General features: G+C 43.5%; 3 protein-coding genes across 3 annotated transcripts in view; 2 read left to right on the top strand and 1 right to left on the bottom strand.

Moving 5' to 3' along the window:
- The window catches only part of crebbpb (CREB binding protein b), a 42249-nt gene extending 40587 nt beyond the window's left edge, over positions 1 to 1662 (top strand). The window contains exon 33 of the mRNA XM_042228619.1: positions 23 to 1662. Coding sequence (XP_042084553.1) covers positions 23 to 691 — 669 coding nt within the window. The 3' untranslated portion in view covers positions 692 to 1662. The remainder of the gene's footprint in view (positions 1 to 22) is intronic.
- Positions 1663 to 2628: 966 nt separating this feature from the next.
- Positions 2629 to 12226, top strand: trap1 (TNF receptor-associated protein 1). Its single transcript, XM_005943984.3, has 18 exons — positions 2629 to 2861; positions 3911 to 4081; positions 4162 to 4244; positions 4326 to 4466; positions 4907 to 4978; positions 5102 to 5262; positions 5362 to 5471; positions 5561 to 5634; positions 6759 to 6914; positions 7139 to 7259; positions 7346 to 7415; positions 8238 to 8385; positions 8484 to 8669; positions 8808 to 8946; positions 9027 to 9112; positions 10573 to 10718; positions 10815 to 10887; positions 11263 to 12226. The coding sequence occupies exons 1-18, from the start codon at positions 2741 to 2743 to the stop codon at positions 11362 to 11364; spliced, it is 2160 nt and encodes a 719-aa protein (XP_005944046.1). The 5' UTR covers positions 2629 to 2740; the 3' UTR covers positions 11365 to 12226.
- Positions 12227 to 12245: 19 nt separating this feature from the next.
- Positions 12246 to 15722, bottom strand: LOC102292642 (MAPK regulated corepressor interacting protein 2). The gene is made up of 5 exons (XM_005943983.3): positions 15269 to 15722; positions 15091 to 15160; positions 14512 to 14651; positions 13589 to 13684; positions 12246 to 12626 (listed from the first exon to the last, which is right to left on the bottom strand). The coding sequence occupies exons 1-5, from the start codon at positions 15321 to 15323 to the stop codon at positions 12556 to 12558; spliced, it is 432 nt and encodes a 143-aa protein (XP_005944045.1). The 5' UTR covers positions 15324 to 15722; the 3' UTR covers positions 12246 to 12555.
- Between the last annotated feature and the right edge of the window lie 2689 nt (positions 15723 to 18411).

Below are 18411 nucleotides of genomic sequence, written 5' to 3'. Positions count from 1 at the left end.
ACAGCTGCAGCAGCAGCTGCAGCAACAACAACAGCAGCAGGGAGGTTTGCCTCCAGCCCATGGGCAGTTCCCCCAACAGCAGCCGGGACCAGGAAGCTATATCCGTATGCAGCAGCAGCAGCACATGGCTATGCAAGGAGGTGGGGGGCCTATGGGACCGCTCCCTCCCACATCTCAAATGGGCCAACCTGGGATGGGAATGGATGGACAGCAGAACTTCCAGCAACGCATGCTTCAGCAGCAACAGCATCAGATGATGAAGCAGCAGATGGGCTCTTCGGCACAGGCCAACTCGATGAGTCCACAGCCTCACATGCTCCAAGGCCAAGCCCAGGCAGGAGCTCACCTACCTGGCCAGACAATGGCAAATACCCTGGGAAGCCAGGTACGCTCTCCAGCCCCAGTGCAATCGCCCCGCCCACCTTCGCAGCAGGCACCTCATTCCAGTCCCTCCCCTCGGATACAACCCCAGCCGTCACCTCAGCATGGCGCACTTCACTCCAACTCTCCCCATCCCAGCTTAGGAGGTCCCATGTCAGGGTCCATGGAGCAGGGTCACATGGGAACACCAGAGCAGAGCGCCATGCTCCCGCAGCTTAACACACCAAACCGAGGGGGGTTGAGTAGTGACATGGGTATGGTGGGTGACACGACGGGAGACACACTAGAGAAATTTGTTGAAGGATTGTAGCATTTTGAGACAGAAGAAAGGCATTGTTCTGTTTTCAGCTGCAACATTTTTCTATTTGCTGATGTAAAAAGCTAAAAGAAATCACAAAATAAATGAGTCTTACGAGGCCTACGGACTGTGAACCAAGGACTACTTTTTCAAGTACACAGAGTGATTTAATAATTGCTGTTGAAGAAACAACAAAGACACAATGAATATATTTTTGGTTCAGACCAGCCTTGCAAGATTTTGCCCTGGTCTTTGTGTTTTAATTTGTTTTTCATTTGTTATTCTCTGGTATTGACTTTTTTAAAAAACCTTCTCTAAAAAAAAAAATTTCATTTTATTATTTTTTATTTTGTACGTTTGCAAATTAATATTGTATTTGTGTAAAGAAGACTGTAAAATTATTTGTGTGGGAATTGTTTTTGCCAGGCTTCACCTCTTGCTCAGTTTCTCTGTTCCTGGCTAATTTATTCTAATATGCCATTTTTCAAAAAGGACTGCCTTTAGGAAAGCCTTAATTTCTTTCCTGTTTGCAGAGTCTAAAGGAGATTAACGTATTTGTATAGATCTAGGAACTATTGCACACACCCAAACACAATTTGCAGGTTGAAGGTAAACCTGCGTTGACTCTTCATGTTCACAGGTGCAGGAATGTTCTTTTTACTGGCCTGGGCCCAGTGTTCGTCTTGCAGATGTTCAAAGATTGCTTTCTCTCCTTCAGTCTAAAGAAATTCTCATTAAGTCCTAAACCTCTTTCGCCTGTGGTGGGAAATTATCTTGTTTGACTGCTGATTTGTGTTCAGAGAGTTTTGTGCATCATTTTCTCTCGCATTAAACTTGACTTGATGATGAACTATTCTCTAATGTAAATCATGCAGGTGGACAGTACTGTAAATATGCAGAAATGAAATCACTGTACAAATTGGTTCAAATGGCTCATTTCGTACTTATATACCATATTGTTAAATAAACCTGTGTGCCACAGACTCTGCCTCGAATCTTTCTGCATGGGGGAAATTCGTATGTGTTCAGCAGCTGGGTTGATTTTTATTTGCTCAATCATTTCTCTATATTAAAAAATAAATAAATAAAACGATCCATTAGATTTTCATCAGTTGCGTGTGGAAGCTTGTTTGGGCCACTGAAGAATTTGTTTGTTTTGGGGGTTGTTTTGTTTTTTTTTGGGGGGTGCCCTCCTTAAGTCAAGGTTTCAGGTAAATTCAAATGATCACTGTGACATTTCGAACTTAGTTGGACATTAACATTTTGAAATGTGTAACCTGAAATTTTGAGAGATGATGAAATTATGAGATGTGTAACTTAAAGTTTTAAACTGATAACCTGAAGTTTTTGAGATATGTGAACTGGAATATTGTGAAATGTAACTCAAATTTAGAAATGACCTGAAAATTCGAGGTAAGATTTTAAGATCATAACCTGAGATTTTGAGAAAACTGAATTTTTATGTAGGTAAGAGGACAAATTGAAATATAAAACTTGAAATTTGGAGATGGGTAATTTGAAATTTTTGTTTTATTTTTTCCCCCCAGTGGTAACGACAAGCTTTCATAGTTTCCAAGAGTTTATTTTGATGTGAGAACAGGATCAAGAAAAATCTTCACATTTAAAAAATATGAACCATCAGATTTTTGCCATTGACAATTTGAAATGTAACAAATTGTTGCAAAAAAAAAAAAAATGCTGCTTGCATGAACATAACGCACTACTTTTACATTCTGTTTGATCTTGAAGTGTAAATTGGGAACAAAGAAAAAACTCTAAATTTTAAGTAATCAGGAAACTCGAATAAATAACCGTACTAATGATGAATATAAATATATAGACATATAATATACACAGGTGATTAGCCGTGTATTATGACATAAAATTATGCACTTACAGTTTAAAGAGCATCCTATTCTCATCAGGCAGATTGCGGTCGGCCTTTTGGCGTCATTATCGCGCGCAGTCGCAGGTCCTTTTTCCGCTGTAGTTCAGCGTGTGTCCCTGTCGGTCAGTTGACCTGTCATTTGTTTCGTCTTTGGGTCCCACCTGAGTGTCAGCATGTCCCGTTGTCTCGCGCTGGCTCGGTTCGCTCTCGGTTCCTCTCAGAGGGCCAGCTCGCGGCTGGTGTCATCTACACGCGGGCTGAGCAGCCGACCTGTCTCGCGCTCCTTGACTGGAGGTAAGCTGTGCTTATTAGCCAGCCAAGTTAGCCTAGCCGCCTAGCTGACAGCACCAAGATTTCAGTTAAATGTAAACTCTGCTTCGGCTAACCTTTGTGGCCATGTTTTATAAACTAACCTGCGGCTCACGTGTCTTACAGTAGAAACCGATTAACGGTTAAAAATGAATTTAAAGCGATTCGCTTATAAATTTTATTGCATGGTTACATCACACTAAACACAATAGATTTCATTTATCGTTTAATATCCCCCATCTTTGAGGAAAGCTTACAGAAGTACCATACCATAAACCCCTGAGAACCGAGGAAAAAAAGTGTCTTTCAGTTGAACCTTTTTGGTAATTTCCTGCCTCTTTGGAGCAAAAAGAGGCCACCCAAACAAATAAGATATAATTGAAAAGGCCAGGATGTTCTCAATTGAGAGGACATCAGGACTTAACGTTACTGTTACACAAACACTTAAAAACACAAAGGTGAGACCCTTATTTTTTTTGAAAGAAGGCTCATGCACACTGCTCAAACGAGTAAATCCATTTCACCTGCTTTGTTTCAAATCAAAGTGGCAGCAAGATGGAGCCCCCCTCCCCAAAATAAGCAATGGTTGTGCAGATGTTGACTACAGACCCTTGCTCGGAACTTACTTTTCTCTAGTTTTGCTTTTTGCTGGTGTCTTTGTGAGTCCTGGTAGCATGAGACGTCACCTACAGCCCAACTGGAAAAGCCCGATCCTCTCTATGCTTTAATCTGCTTCTCAGTACACCTGGATACAGGAGTCGAGCGACAGCATTTTGAACAAGCAAGAGATGTGAACGCAGAGCCTGACTAATGCCCAAATATAAGCTAGTGTGATAACTAAGCCTGGATGACACGAAGCCATGAATCACTTTCTCGAAGGTCTGTTTTGCTGTAGGCAGCATTCAGGCATTGTTTGGGTAAACTTGTGGCCTCAGAGGGTTAAGTAGATCCTGATTAGAGAGATGATGAGGGATCTAAAATGCTACTGCTTCCCTGTTAAATGGCCTCACCATCTTTACTTGTCATGCCATCAGGTTTGTCGGTTGGACAGCTGCAGAGGTGGAGCAGTCGCCCCAGGGTGTGGAGTTCGCAGCAGGCCTGCCTTGGCGTTAGCCCACAGTATTATTACAGCACCCAGGAAGCAGAGAAAGAGCCAGAGGAGGAGCCTCTGCACAATATCATCAGTGATACAGAGGCTGTGCAAGGTACTGGGACAGCTGCAGACATATTTCCTATGAAAGCTTGTTCTCAAATTCTGAATGTTGCTCTGCCTTTGATCTTTCAGGTAGTTTCCACAAACATGAGTTTCAGGCTGAAACCAAGAAGCTGCTGGATATTGTCGCCAGGTCCCTGTACTCAGAGAAAGAGGTGATGTAAAGTTGGACAAAAGCTACTATCATTACAGTTTACCTTCACTGCTCTCCTCTGACTGACTTGTCTTTCTTTCAGGTCTTTATCAGGGAGCTTATCTCTAACGGCAGCGACGCACTGGAAAAACTGCGCCACAAATTGATATCAGCAGGTGGTGAAACGGCTCCAATGGAGATCCACCTGCAGAGTGATGCAGCAAAGGGCACCTTCACCATTCAGGTACACCTGTTTACTGACTTTAGAAGTTTTGGACAAGTTTTAGAACAGGAAGAGTAACATTAGATCAGAAAGCGAGTCGTAATCCTAGCAGATCAGCTGAGCTCGGTGCCAGCAAAACATCAGCCGATGGCTCAGCTGTTACCTTTCCATGTATCCAGTCTTAACCAGGATAATTCTAAATTTGTTCAGGCTGCTTTGCAACCCATCTCCACCCCAGGTCCCCCTCTTTTCTTGCATTGTTACTTACTTAAATCAGTAGCATATCTCTGCTTTTTGTCCTGAGATCCATACAGCCAGCTATAAATAACTATAGCAGGTTGTTCCTAGTGCTTCTAGTGCACTTGAAGCCCTGAGATGGTTTACTGCCCCCTGCTGGTAAATGGGATACAACACACTAGGATAGCTTAACTCTTGAGTGACTGATTTCTATATTCCAACAGGACACAGGAATCGGCATGAACAAGGATGAGCTGGTGTCTAACCTGGGCACTATCGCCCGCTCTGGTTCTAAGGTGAGTGCTTCATTGTGACATTACTTATCTGATATAGCGCTCCTGTTTGGCTTTTAAAATGCAGCATCGTGTTTTCTGATGCTCACTCCTTCTGTCATCATTGTAACTTTCTCCCCACTGTAGGCGTTTTTGGACGCTCTTCAGAACCAGGCGGAGGCCAGCAGCACCATCATTGGTCAGTTTGGTGTTGGATTCTACTCCGCCTTCATGGTGTCCGACCGCGTGGACGTGTACACTCGCTCGTCTGAGCCCGATGCACCTGGATACAAGTGGTCCTCAGATGGGTGAGAGCAAAGAGTGGCTGTAGAGAGGTATCCTTGGTTTGAGAAGGGCTGCTGTGAATCAGAAGTGTAATCCTCAATATTTCACATGGTCTCCTTCAGCTCTGGGGTTTTTGAGATTGCTGAAGCCACCGGCGTTCAACAAGGAACAAAAATCGTGCTCCACCTGAAAGACGACTGCAAGGAGTTTTCCTCTGAGGACAGAGTTAAAGGTAAAAGTGCTGTCGCTGCTTTGGTAACTGTAGGACGGCTGCAGTGAGGAGACGTATTCATGCATCAGTACTTATTGTTTCTGTTTCAGAGGTTGTAACAAAGTACAGCAACTTTGTAAGCTTCCCCATCTTTCTGAATGGACGGAGGCTCAACACTCTGCAGGTGAGCTGCTGTTCTTCTGTTTTGGATGCAAAGGTTGTCACTGAATGGTCCAACCTCACAAAATAAATGGCACAATTGTACAGTACTGTGTAAAAGTCTTTAGCCGCCCCTGATTTCTTGATATTTTGCCTCCAAGGAGCCAAACGTTTGCTCCTTGTGTTTGTCCTCGTACCTGACAATTTTAACCAGAATGTTTTTGTTTGTTTGCTTTTTAACCCTGACCTAGGAATTATTTATTAAAAGGCACTAACAAATAGTAAAACTATCGTTATTTCTTTATTTTATTTGACCTTAGTTTGTTGTACAAGTTCCAAAAAAACAATTCAGTTAGATTAAATGTTTTCAAAAGTGTAGTTTTTGCCGCTCAGCCCTGAAAGGCTCATGGGGTATTGTCATCACCCCACTGGGTGGACAGGCATGTGGTGTGGACACCTAAGTTTGTGAATTTAATAACTTGAGAATGAGGTGACGTAGGAGCTTCAAATTGATACCATGGGGTGCATCTACTAAAATACCTGGACGAGTTCAAATCTTGGTGACCTCAACCTGAAAGTCACTGTAAGCTTTCCGAAAATCTGGTGTATGGGATAACTTAAGAACAAGACGACGTAGGATTTTGACATGAATACCATGTGTGTGTCTACTAGGAGGCTGAGGGGTAGCACTGTCAGTCATTAGTATTTATTTAGTTAAGTTGTATTTAACTGTAATAATCTTGGTGTCTGTTTATAACAGACGACTTGGCAAAGAACCCGTTTTATATTGTATTTTGTGGCATTTTGTTGCTAGCATAAAAATCCAAAGACAGCAGGCATAAAATAGTATTTTTGCATCAACAAGCTGATTCCCAAAGAGCTGTCAGCCCAAATTTGATATACATCGTAGCTGTGTATGTTGTGCAGTTTCCTTAAAGAATTTTAGGCACCTGGGGAGGTGGGAGACAAAAGAAGAAGTATTAAAGAAATGTAATGATTTAACTGGGTTTTTTTTTACCTTTATTTATAGAAGTAGTTTCATTTAGACTCAGTGTCTCATTTACAAGAGAGCCCTGTTTCAGACAAACATATTAAAATTACAACAATGAAAATAATAATTTTTAATAATCGCTGTCTGCCTTCCTTCAGGCCTTGTGGATGATGGAGCCGAAGGAGATCAGTGACTGGCAGCACGAGGAGTTCTACCGCTACGTCGCTCAGGCTTACGACAAGCCACGCTACACTCTGCACTACCGCGCCGACGCCCCGCTTAACATCAGGAGCATCTTTTATGTCCCCGAAGCGGTGAGGAGTATTTCGCAATGCAAACTTTACTTCAGTTGCTGTTTGGTTGCAAAGCTCTGTGAGAATCTTCATTTAGGAAACCGGCTGGTGTTCAGGTCCAGTACTGATAGATGACGTAAACTTTACAGCTTTATAAATTGTTCTTTAGCGACCTTTCAGCAGTGTTGAGTCGAGGAAGCTGGTTTCCTGTAACGTGTGTGACAAAAGAATATATTTGCCAACAGAAGCCATCCATGTTCGATGTGAGCAGGGAGATGGGGTCCAGCGTGGCTCTGTACAGCAGGAAGGTCCTGATTCAGACCAAAGCTACTGACATTTTGCCCAAGTGGCTGCGCTTCCTTCGAGGTTTGTTCCTCCTCGAATGCTTCTAGCATGCTCTGTATTTTTTTCTTCACGCAACACTCTGTAGAATGTTTTTGTTTTGTTTTTAGGTGTGGTGGACAGCGAGGACATCCCTCTGAATCTGAGCAGAGAGCTGCTGCAGGAGAGCGCCCTCATCAGGTACAGTAGCAGTAATGCAGCTGTTTTAGGAATAAGTTTGGTTTAATGAAGGAAACGTACTGTACTCCATATCTGTATTTTTATCGTGGAACTTACTCTCCATTCAATCAAATAACAGTCCCTCAGTTCAGCCTGTCTCAGGCCACATCTGCATACATTTGCATTTTAACGGGGCGATCGTGGCTCAAGAGTTGGGGGTTCGTCTTGTAATCGGAAGGTTGCCGGTTCAAGCCCCGGCTTGGACAGTCTCTGTCGTTGTGTCCTTGGGCCAGGACACTTCACCCGTTGCATACTGGTGATGATAAGTGTCCAGCAGCCTCGCCTCTGTCAGCGCGCCCCAGGGTGCCTGTGGCTACAATGTAGCTTGCCATCACCTGTGTGTGAATGGGTGGATGACTGGTTGTGTAAAGCGCTTTGGGGTCCTTAGGGACTAGTAAAGCGCTATATAAATACAGACCATTTACCATTTTAAAACGGTGTTTTAAAAAAAGGGACTGAATTATCTCCCAACACGGCTGTAACCACGCATCTCATTGACCGCTCACCTTCTTCTGGAAACCGCTCCACACAGAGTTTCGTGACCTCAGAGGAAACGACTATAGTTCGTTACAAAAAAATCTCCTCTAAAATATGCATGTGCAAAATCAAAGCCATGACGGTAACCTGTGCTTTGACTATGCATTAAAATAGACGTTTGACATCACTAGAGCATATCAGCGAGAAGACTGACCCCTTACACTAAAACCGTGCAGTCAATTTTTCCGTTCTTTGCTTGTTCTCCCCTCGATGTTTGCTCATTTCTCTACCGTCTCCTTTCTTTAGGAAGCTTCGTGATGTTCTGCAGCAGAGGGTGATCCGCTTCCTGCTGGACCAGAGCAAAAAGGAGCCAGAGAAGTACAGCAAGTTCTTTGAGGACTACGGCCTCTTCATGAGGGAAGGCATCGTCACCACACAGGAACAAGATGTCAAGGTTTGCACCAGAGCTTTGCATTGAAATGACACAGAACTTTAAAGGTTAGCAGAAACACTTTGAGTCTGAGTCACGCTCCGTGCCCTCGCTCTTTGTAGGAGGATATCGCAAAGCTGCTGAGATTCGAGTCGTCGGCTTTGCCGGCCGGCCAGCAGACCAATCTGATGGAGTACGCGTCCCGCATGAAGGCAGGCACGCGTAACATCTACTACCTGTGTGCCCCCAACAGACATCTCGCAGAGCACTCCCCCTACTACGAAGCCATGAAGCAGAAGGACATGGAGGTAAGACTTGAACTCGAGTTAGCCAGCAGCCGGGTAACCCGAGCTGATCATTATCCTGATTAATCAACAATAGGTGCTGCTTATAGCTTCACTATAACAAACTGCCGTGTCTCCATTTGCGTGCGTGCACGTATGCAGGTGCTCTTCTGCTACGAGCAGTTTGATGAGCTGACCCTGCTGCATCTCAGAGAGTTTGACAAGAAGAAGCTGATCTCAGTCGAGACCGACATCGTGGTCGATCACTACAAGGAGGAGAAGTATGAAGACAGCAAGCCAGGTGTGCCCGTCTTTCACAAGAGCCTCTCGCTGTTGCAGCTGTAGACTTGACTCCTGCTCATCGTCTTTTCTTCCTCGCAGCATCCGAGCGCCTGACGCAGGAGCAGGCTGACGACCTCATGGCCTGGATGAAGAACTCACTTGGACCCCGTGTGACTAACATAAAGGTAAGAGAGGAACATTTGCATGCCTGAGATACCTGAAATGACTGTTTCTGAATTCGGCTGATGGGTTCTTGGAGGCTTGTTGGTCGTCTCTATCCGCACCTTCGATCGCTTTGTTTCCTTTCTTTTTTGTCCTTTTTCTTTCTGCACAGTTGTAGATTTGTAAAGTTTTGTGGGAAGAGCGTGAACTTTAGGTCCTGAAGAAGGGTATGATGGGAAAAGTTAAAGAAACACTTTTCTAAAGTGCTGGTTAAATCGGATTGGGAGCTGTGGTGAATGATCGGCTGATTTCCTGTCACGGACTCAATTTTAACCGTCGTGTCGGTAAATAAAAAACAATGATGTGGAAGCTTGCTTCCTCTATGTGAACTAAGCAAAGTGTGACTAATTCTGACACAGTTAGGGCGACTCGGACCTTAGTTTTTACGTTCGTAAACAGATTACAAGCCAACATCTTCACAGAAGCTCCAAAGCTTCACGTCAGGAATTTCAGGATGAAATCGGCTTGAAAATGCGATTATTTGTGAGTTTGACTCAGTTTATAATGTGAATAAATGAGAGACATCAAAGTTCAGCACAACCAGGCTTTCTTTGGCTCAACAAAACCTAAAACCCCAGGTGGAGAGAACGGGTATCACTACAGGAGTAATCAGCTTTCTGCTTCAGGCTCTGTATGAGGAGTTTTGTGGGTCATGGGACTCTTCTTTCACACGGTGATCAGTATGAGTAGCACCTGCTCTAATCACAGATGTTATCAGAGGGTGATAATGAAATGGTGATTAAAAATCTATAAGGAACATAAAACACACAAAAAGGACGAGACAGTCTGAGCAGAGGACAGAAGATCGTTAATCAGAGGACAGGAAATCACCTGATTGGATTTTTCTCTGTACAGAGTAGTAATAAAAACATTTTAAGTTAATCATTTTAATTGCTTAATTATTATCAGTGCTAATAAGGTGACGGCTGCACATTAAAGGCCTGAAACTTTAAACTACATTTAAGGTGACTGTCACACAGCGTGGGAATCGATTTGGCTGAAAACGATTTGGCACATTAGAATCAGGTTTCACATCATCACCTGTGGCGGCAGACGGCCGCCCCTCGCTGAGCCCGTTTCTGCTGGAGGCTTCTTCCTGTTAAAAGGGAGTTTTCCTTCCCACTGTCGACAGAGTGCTTGCTCACAGGAACTCACCTGATTTTTGGGGTTTTCTCTGTAATTTTGCAGGGTGTTTAACCTTAACTGTTGTTGTGATTTGGTGCTATATGAATAAAACTTTAAGGGAGATGAACATTTACACATTTCCTGCATCATTAAATGGACATTCCAGTAACAATGGGCGTCACAGTTTGTCCTCGGTTTTGGTAACAACCATTTCATGTTAAGCACCTTGAGAAACGGATTTAAACGTCTCTTTGTTACCACCGTGTGCTGTAGTTAATTTTCTCCTCTGGCACTTTAGCTGACGCCTCGTCTGGACACCCACCCGGCCATGATCACAGTGCTGGAAATGGGCGCCGCACGCCACTTCCTCCGCACCCAGCAGCTGGCCCGCACTGCTGAGGAGAGAGCCCAAATACTGCAGCCCACACTGGAGATCAATGCAGGGTGTGTGTGTGTGTGTGTGTGGACAAATTGTACTGGGTGGAGAGTGGGAGAAAGTGGGTTTTTGTCCTCTTCTGACTGCGCTCTGCTTTCTCACAGACACGATCTGATCAAGAAGTTGTTCTCACTGAAGGACACAAACTCTGAGCTGGCTGGATTATTACTGGAGCAGGTACTGTGCTCAGTTATTTCATCTCTATTTGCTCTTTGCCCATTTTTTTCCATTAATGATCTCTAAACCAAAAAAAAACAAAAAACGCCATATCACAATTTTTAACACTTTCCTTATATTTAGAAGAACTCAAATGTGTTTTAATGAAAAAATAAAGGCTGCGTTGTAGTGCTGTCAGATACTGCAAATTTTGGTAAATACAGGGCTAATATTGCCAATACCGATACAATAAGCATGTTATTATCAGTGTAAAACGTTGCCCAGCCTTTCTCTGCAGGCAGGATGCCATTAGCTTGTTCACTGGAGAGATTTTATGGTAATTTGTTTTAACTGGTAGCAGTGCAGCTTCTATAGTTTTACTTTTATTTTTTCCAGATCTATGACAATGCCATGATCGCAGCCGGCTTGAACGATGATCCTCGACCGATGATTTCCCGCCTCAACGACCTCCTGACCAAAGCTTTAGAGAAGCACTGAGAGCGGCCCGCAGACACACTCTGCTTTGGTGAAAGCGGCCTGTAGACTGGAGCATTCGCAGCAGCTCAATGGTCGATAAAGCCAGAGAACTAGAATTGATAAAGAATACGCCACCTCTTTTCCCCTCTCAAGACTTTCATTTCCACCGGTGCAGCAGGCGTGAAGGCTGAAACAGGAACTGCCTGAAGATTCTCCATAAACACTTCAGTGTCTCTGCGCTTTGTGTTCTTTGGTCCTGCCATTAACAGGACATGAAGGTCATGGTTGCACCGGTCTGTTGTTACAGTGTGACTTTGCCATTACGCTCACTCTTAGTGTACTTTCAGTTAATAGCCAGGCTCATTCTTAATCACATCATGAATACTCCAGGCTTCTCAGTGAGTGCTGAACTTCTGATGTGCTGCTGCCAGCTGGACTCATCTTAAATATCTGATATTTTTCCAAGTTTGGATTTATAAGGAAGCTTTATTGGTCTTCCTTTTGGAAATGTGCCACTTCTAAGTTTCCAGATAATCTGGTTTTTCAGAGTAACAACCTCGTCTTTGAGGTACAAATTGTGCAGAAAAACGTTGTCCAGCTCAACCACACGGACACTTAAGAGTAAATCTTCACCTCTCAGCACATTTGAAATTCAGCCTGGTAGTTTGTAATCTTTCGCTGTTCTCACTTTTTTTGCTTGAACCATTTTTCTTACGCTCGTTAGTTTTGTGGTGTTAAAATGTTTCTGAGCAGCGGTTTGCGCTCGTACTCTGAGACTCTGCTGCATTCAGGAAGCGGTAAACGTCATTTCAGATAGTGTGAGGATTTCTGGAGTCTTGTCAGCAAATAAACACTGATTCAACATAACGCCAGGTTAAAGAAATGAAACTGTAATCTGGAACTTCTTTAAAATACAATTTTACTGCATTTCAAAGTAACATCTCTGCTGTGAGAGAGAAGATATAAGATGAACCTCAGTTTTAAGACTTCATCCTTCTGTGTGCAGTCGGTCTGCACGGCTGTGTGACCGCACAAGTTCAAGTGGTTCTCAGGAGTTTCTCTGTCCACCGTTATCAGCACTGTCAGTCCATTTCAACCACATCTGGGCACTTTGACCCATCAGAACTCCCGCCCAGGCTTCCTCTTCTTTTGTGAGCCGTCATCGCGGTCTCACATCCAGACTGTCCGAGAGCATCGAATCCCAGAGGAGCGTCAGGAGAGCTTATCTATGTTTTCTAAGAAGCGTTGGGCCCACCATTCATCCAAATCTATGGGCACAAAGTCTGAGAAGAAAACGGAAATTAAACCATTAGATACATTTTTGTCCATGGTGTGGATGGTTGAGAATAAATATGTCAAAAGGATGAAAAATAAATAAATATTACGCTTTTCTCTTCATCTATAAGTTTTCCTTACCACCTATTCAATACACTACTCCACTGCTGCATTTAGCCCAGTGGTAAAAGGTAATCCACTCAACCTGTGAGCTAAACCATCAAACTGCAACAACAGCATTTTTAATGAGTCTTCGGTGCCCTCTTGTGGTCACAAGGAGGAACTGCGATGGTGTAGTAAATTCAAAGTAAACGCATTTTTAAATCATTTAAAAATAAAAGAAATGAGAAACGTAAAAACTTCAAAAATAAATACTAGCATCTTTTACATCAAGCTGTCTTACATAATGCTACGATATATATTTAACACTGCCGACTTATCAGTTACGTCTGCCTGCTGGGAATCTAAAGTGATCATCGCCCTCCGGTGGTCATAAGGCGGAACTGCAACAGCTCAGTCACACCACCACATTAAAAGTTAGAGAACCAAGGAGTTGTATTTAAATGTATTTTTATTTGACTCATCTTATTCATGAATTTTGGATTTTTGTTCTGGGCTAGAGGTCTTAGTATTATTATGATCACTGTTACATTTAAAAACAAAAAACCTACAAATACCATGAAAGTGTGTGTGTGAGCTTTGCCTATGCATTGCTATAATAAAATTTTAGAATGAGTCAACAGATTTGACCCTTGACTTTGGGCCATGCTATTTGGCTGTTATAAACCAGTGCGACCTTCTGCACAGGTTGCAACAGTTACAGGCCTGTGAGCTGCAGCTAGATGAAATATGATTGTTACACTTGCACTAAATAAATAAAATCTCAGGACTTTTTTTGTCACAGTGCGTAAAAAACACAGACTTGGGGTCTGAAGATAACACAAAAAGGAAAAACAGTAGCTATACTCACCGTCCATGTGTGGGCTGGGAGTGGCCTCTTTATAATGCACTGTTTTCTGTGCAGCCTGGCCCACCTCCTGCTCCTGCTGTAGCACCTCCTGCCAGGCTGAAAACACAAGACTTCGGTCAGTAAAGCCACCATGAACACCAAAATGTCCTCTGTCCAGTCCTACACTCCAGGGCCACACCCACAGTGCCTAACAAGTAAAGTCCAGCAACTGTTTCAGAGACATACCTCTGACCAATGTTTGTGTTCCAAACAGTGAAGCACGTGGTCACAAACTGTGTGTGTGCGCTTGTACACTACGATTGAGTTCAACTTTGGCAGCTGTCTCCAGGTCACGACTTTGAGGAGCCTCCAGTGGATACGTTTGATTATACAATTTGTATTTCAGTGAACAGAAAAGAACCAATCCAACCTGAACAGAAAGGCGGTGTCAGGCCTACTTTGTGCCCTTGTCCAGTCAGTGCCAAGGTTACTCAAGTCGTTTATGAGCTGCTGTGACCGAGCTTCAATGCCAACAACAGGACACACAGTGTAAGAACCACTGAGCCAAGTGGGGGATCTCCTGGAGACCTGCTGGGTTTGTGAATGTTAAAAAGAAGCCCAAACTTCAAATCCGGGTCACCAGACCCAACAATCCTGTCAGAACGCTTTGGTGCTCTTCTTTAAAGTGATGCCTAGATTTAAAGCCCAAGCCTGAAATGTCATTTCTTTCAGCACATGTGCCAGCGTGGGTCAAGAGGAGATTGATGTGGGCGTGGGAGCATTTTTCTGCTCAGTGCCTATCAGTGTCAGAGCAGCTGTGTGGGTGAGGCCTTGGAGGGAAGAAGGGGCTGGTTAGCATCTTGATAGTAAAACAATGTCATTCACAAAACAGCAAGTGAGGGATGGGTGTCAGGATACAGTGTAACAGTCTCTCACTTTCTTACCCTCAGAGACAAACTTGACATTTTCTTCATGTGACAGGGTGAAACTCTCTTCGTGATGATTGTGTGCGGGCAGAGCTGGAGCAGGGTGATGGTATTTCTTACCATTCAGACGGTTGAAAACAATCTTTGGAGCAGGAAGTCTGAAAGGGGGACAAGAGAAGTACTGTGTTGATTTCTGCAAGAAAGAAAGTGCTCATTATCATTCCCAAGCAGGAACTTTAAGCGATATCCTATATCCAAGAAAGGCTGGTTAAGCAGGAGTAAGAAGTTACAACAGCTGAATGAGGGACCTTGTGATCCAAGGTCACACACACATGAACAGGGCCAGTCTGCCTGGCTGGTTCAAACCAAAAATCATAAAAACCAACAGAGTAGGCAGGCCAAGCTCAGAGAAACCCAGAGCGGAGTTTTATTCAATCACCAAGGCATCAGCTGATGAACAATTGCTGCGGTCTCTAGCTGATGACGTCCACAGCTGCTAGGACACAGTCATTCACAATCACAACCAAAAGTATCTGAAAAAGACTATAATGCAATCATTTCTTTACAATTGTCTCCTTTCACGACCTGTGCACCTACCCAGGCATATTCCAGGACGTTTGTTTGTGCTTGAAGTCACTGATTTTGCTGTCCAGCTGCTGTGTGGGCCCTGGAGAGCAAGACAAAGAGGATAAAACAACTTGTTATCAGCAGTCCGGAGAGGTGAAAGTGGGTTTTCCGGTGTGCCGTGCTTCATAGTTTAGCCCCACAGTCTCACCTGTGCGTCGCTGCGTGACCAGTTTGCTGGGACCTCTTGTAATTGTGTACATCATGCGCGGGCGGCTTCACCTGTGATCCCCGAGTTCGACACTTTGAAGTGTGAAGCAAAGCACGTACATCCAAGAAGCTCTTCTGATGTGAGAAGCTGATCAATCCACTGAGCTGGGGCACGAGAGTGTGCAAACTGTTCGGTAACCTCGTGAAGCAGAGCAGTGCGCCACGCGTAAAAAACACAACAACCCCAAAAACTAGCGACCAGTGCACAGTCAGAGTCCCGTCTCTCCGTGTGCCCCGATCACTCACAAAATGTAAGTCACTTTGGTGCTAAGGTGTCCTGGCCGGCCACAATGTCACATAACCTGAAACAGCGGCAGTCATTCGTAAGACACGAGACGCACACGGTCACCGTCTCGACGTGCCTACACGCCTCCTTTGGCGCTTTAAAGCGACAGCGTCCCCCGAGTGTGAAGTGAGACTTGCAGAGGTGTAATGAAGCTTGTTTCACTAATTTGCCTCAGGTGAGAGCGAAAATGCAGAATGATCTCACTTTATCGCGATGATTCGGCCTCAGTGTGACGAATAAGACACTAAAATCGGGTCAGATGAGTGACGTGTATGTGCTTCAACAAGCCGCAAATGCGCCAACGATGTCTGTGTTTACAGTACACACAGGTGAGCACAGGTGCACCAACAGTAACACATCTGTGGGAGTTCTCCCCCAGTTCAATTCTGAGGCTCAAGAAGTTAATTTTGTGCGTTGGTCTGATATTGTTTGCAGCATTTCGCACCATTAGTGCGTCAATTCATGATTGAAATATATTTATTTGCGTCCTGGTTCTCAGTCAGAGTGTAACCAGGTCGATCCCAAGCCCGGGCGGGAGTTCTCGATACCAAGGCCCCTTTTTGTTTCTTCTGTAACCTTTTAAGGGGAAAAAACTTCCAAATCTTTCGATGTCTGTATCTCAGATGTGTTGCAGTTAAAGACAAAACAAATACCGTTTTTTATATATATATTTCTTTACTTATCTTTACACGGGCACAACTCAAGTGTTCATTAAGAAAGTAAGAAAGCAAACTTTGACCCTGTAAATGAAACTATTAGCAGCAGTTGGACACAGAAACGCACCTGAAACATCAGAGGAATAAATATGAGTTACAGTAATGAATGAGATGTTCTGCGTGTGTCACCTCGCATGATTCATGATCCACTTTTTCACAGATTAAACAAAACCCTCTTTTATTGACACACGCATTAAAACAATATAGAAATATTTGAGTTGGTGCTTCTGCTTGCACTTTTGAATTGTACAATTAACCCATATTATCACCGTCTTACATGCAGCACAGTTTTTTGTGTTTTTGTGCAGCTGCAGGATTAAATAAATATCACATAGCAGTGACATGAGATCTTTTACCATTATGACAATGTCATCATGACAAGCAGTAAATATGCCTAAATGTTATGTAACCACTATATACATACATTGTTGTCTCTTTAAAGGTGCAGTAAAACCTGTGGAAGATCAGCAGCACAGCAGGTAGAGAAAATGCTTATCCCTGGTCCAGGTGAGGTGGAGGTGTTACTGCCGGCAGTAGAATAAAGGTGACAAGTCTGCAGATGTTCCTTCATGGTGTAGCATGTTTGTATAGCCTGTGTGCCAGCTACAGGTAACTAGAAGAAGAGTCAGATTTTACTGGAAGTTTTCAAAAGGTGGTCTTGAGCAATAGTTCTTTAGGCTTTCTGAAGGTCTTTCAAAGTTTTTGTTTGGACTTTGGCTGCTTTTTCACTCATTTTCAGTCCAGTCCTTGTACCTGATCATTTTCAGGGGAATAATTTCGGTTTGTTTGTTTTTGTTAAGGGACTTAACACTTGACCTATGAATAATTCCTATTGTATGTGTCTACACATAACAGACAACTTTGCAAAGAACCCATTTGAAATTGTGTGTTTAGGCACTTTCTTTCTAGCAGATATAAAAAAGTATTTTTGCACCAACAAGGTGATTCCCAAACAGCCAAAAACTGAAAAATCCCAGCATGGTGTGCAGCCGGTCCTTACAGCATTTGAGGAAGCTGGACAAGTGCAGGATAAAAGCAGATGTAGTAGTTTCTAAAAACTATATATATCTACAGCATCTGCAGATATATATATATGAGCAGGAACAGTACATGAACAGTATGTGAAAGTCATCTTCTTAAGACATAGGAAAGAAAATTCAGGTTTGATACAGAACCTGAGAGATGCATCTGAACCTTCAGTTGAGCCGTCTGCTGTTCACTGAACGCTCATCACAAATGGTCTCGGTGGAAGGACGGCGGTCACGGAGCCATTCGTAAGGAAGGGAAAAGAGGAGAAAAGGCTGAGGTATGCTGAACTACACAAGAACTGGACTGAATGATGTGGACAGCATGACAATGATCCCCAACACACTCCCAATGCAGTAAAAACAACATGGATAACATACATTAGGAAACTATCAATCATGGATCGGCCTCTGCAGAGCTCGAGCCTCAACTTTACTGAAGCGTCTTGACACAAAAGGCAGAAACATCCAAAGAAGAGCTTTGATGTCCTTCAAGGAGCCTGGGAACTACTCCTGAAGATTACTCGAAGATATATAAAGAAACAAGTGTTAGCTCAAGACTTTTGCACAACACTGTAAACCGGTGTATTTCTGTGGAACTGGTTGCCATCACAGAATTAGCTAGCACCAAACTTCTAGCTTTATTCCATTTTATAATTTATCTTTCAGTATTATCAACACTCTCACTTTATTATATAGGATTTTTAGGATTATTAAAAGGAAAAATGACATGTGTTGCTATTCTTTAAAAATAATCTGCACTGGTTATGAATCTGGCTGATCGCCACCTAAAAGTCAGCTCCTTGTGAGGCGCTGCAGCACTTCAGTCGTGACCGCTCGTTCTTCTGCCTCTTTGATTTCACTACACACCGTGCACGCTCATCATTTTTGCAGCACCGAGCAGGTTTTGAGCTGTGACTGTTCCCATCCAGGCTGACACTGTTCACTCTGAGGTGTACTGTAATGTCCTGAGATTTCTGAGGGAATTCAAGTTGAAGGGTCACCATTTTGACACAGAGGAGATTTATGGAAGAGCAAGAGGACTTCCTAAGGAGGC

Source organism: Haplochromis burtoni, unplaced genomic scaffold, assembly GCF_018398535.1.
Source record: "Haplochromis burtoni strain Fernald_Lab_line unplaced genomic scaffold, NCSU_Asbu1 Contig_336, whole genome shotgun sequence".
In the NCBI taxonomy this organism is placed as follows: domain Eukaryota; kingdom Metazoa; phylum Chordata; class Actinopteri; order Cichliformes; family Cichlidae; genus Haplochromis; species Haplochromis burtoni.
Note: the sequence above shows the minus strand (reverse complement) of the source record. Positions and strands in the feature narration are given on the sequence as shown.

What these genes read in the sequence shown, in the direction of transcription:
- LOC102292642 (XM_005943983.3), bottom strand. Translation starts at nt 15,323, where the DNA reads ATGATGTACACAATTACAAGAGGTCCCAGCAAACTGGTCACGCAGCGA. An exon ending in TGTCAAGTTTGTCTCTGAGG is followed by an intron (nt 13,685 to 14,511) that starts GTAAGAAAGTGA and finishes TTGTGTTTTCAG; the next exon opens with CCTGGCAGGAGGTGCTACAG. An exon ending in TCCCAGCCCACACATGGACG is followed by an intron (nt 12,627 to 13,588) that starts GTGAGTATAGCT and finishes TTTTCTTCTCAG; the next exon opens with ACTTTGTGCCCATAGATTTG.
- trap1 (XM_005943984.3), top strand. Translation starts at nt 2,741, where the DNA reads ATGTCCCGTTGTCTCGCGCTGGCTCGGTTCGCTCTCGGTTCCTCTCAG. An exon ending in CTCGCGCTCCTTGACTGGAG is followed by an intron (nt 2,862 to 3,910) that starts GTAAGCTGTGCT and finishes TCATGCCATCAG; the next exon opens with GTTTGTCGGTTGGACAGCTG. An exon ending in TGATACAGAGGCTGTGCAAG is followed by an intron (nt 4,082 to 4,161) that starts GTACTGGGACAG and finishes TTGATCTTTCAG; the next exon opens with GTAGTTTCCACAAACATGAG.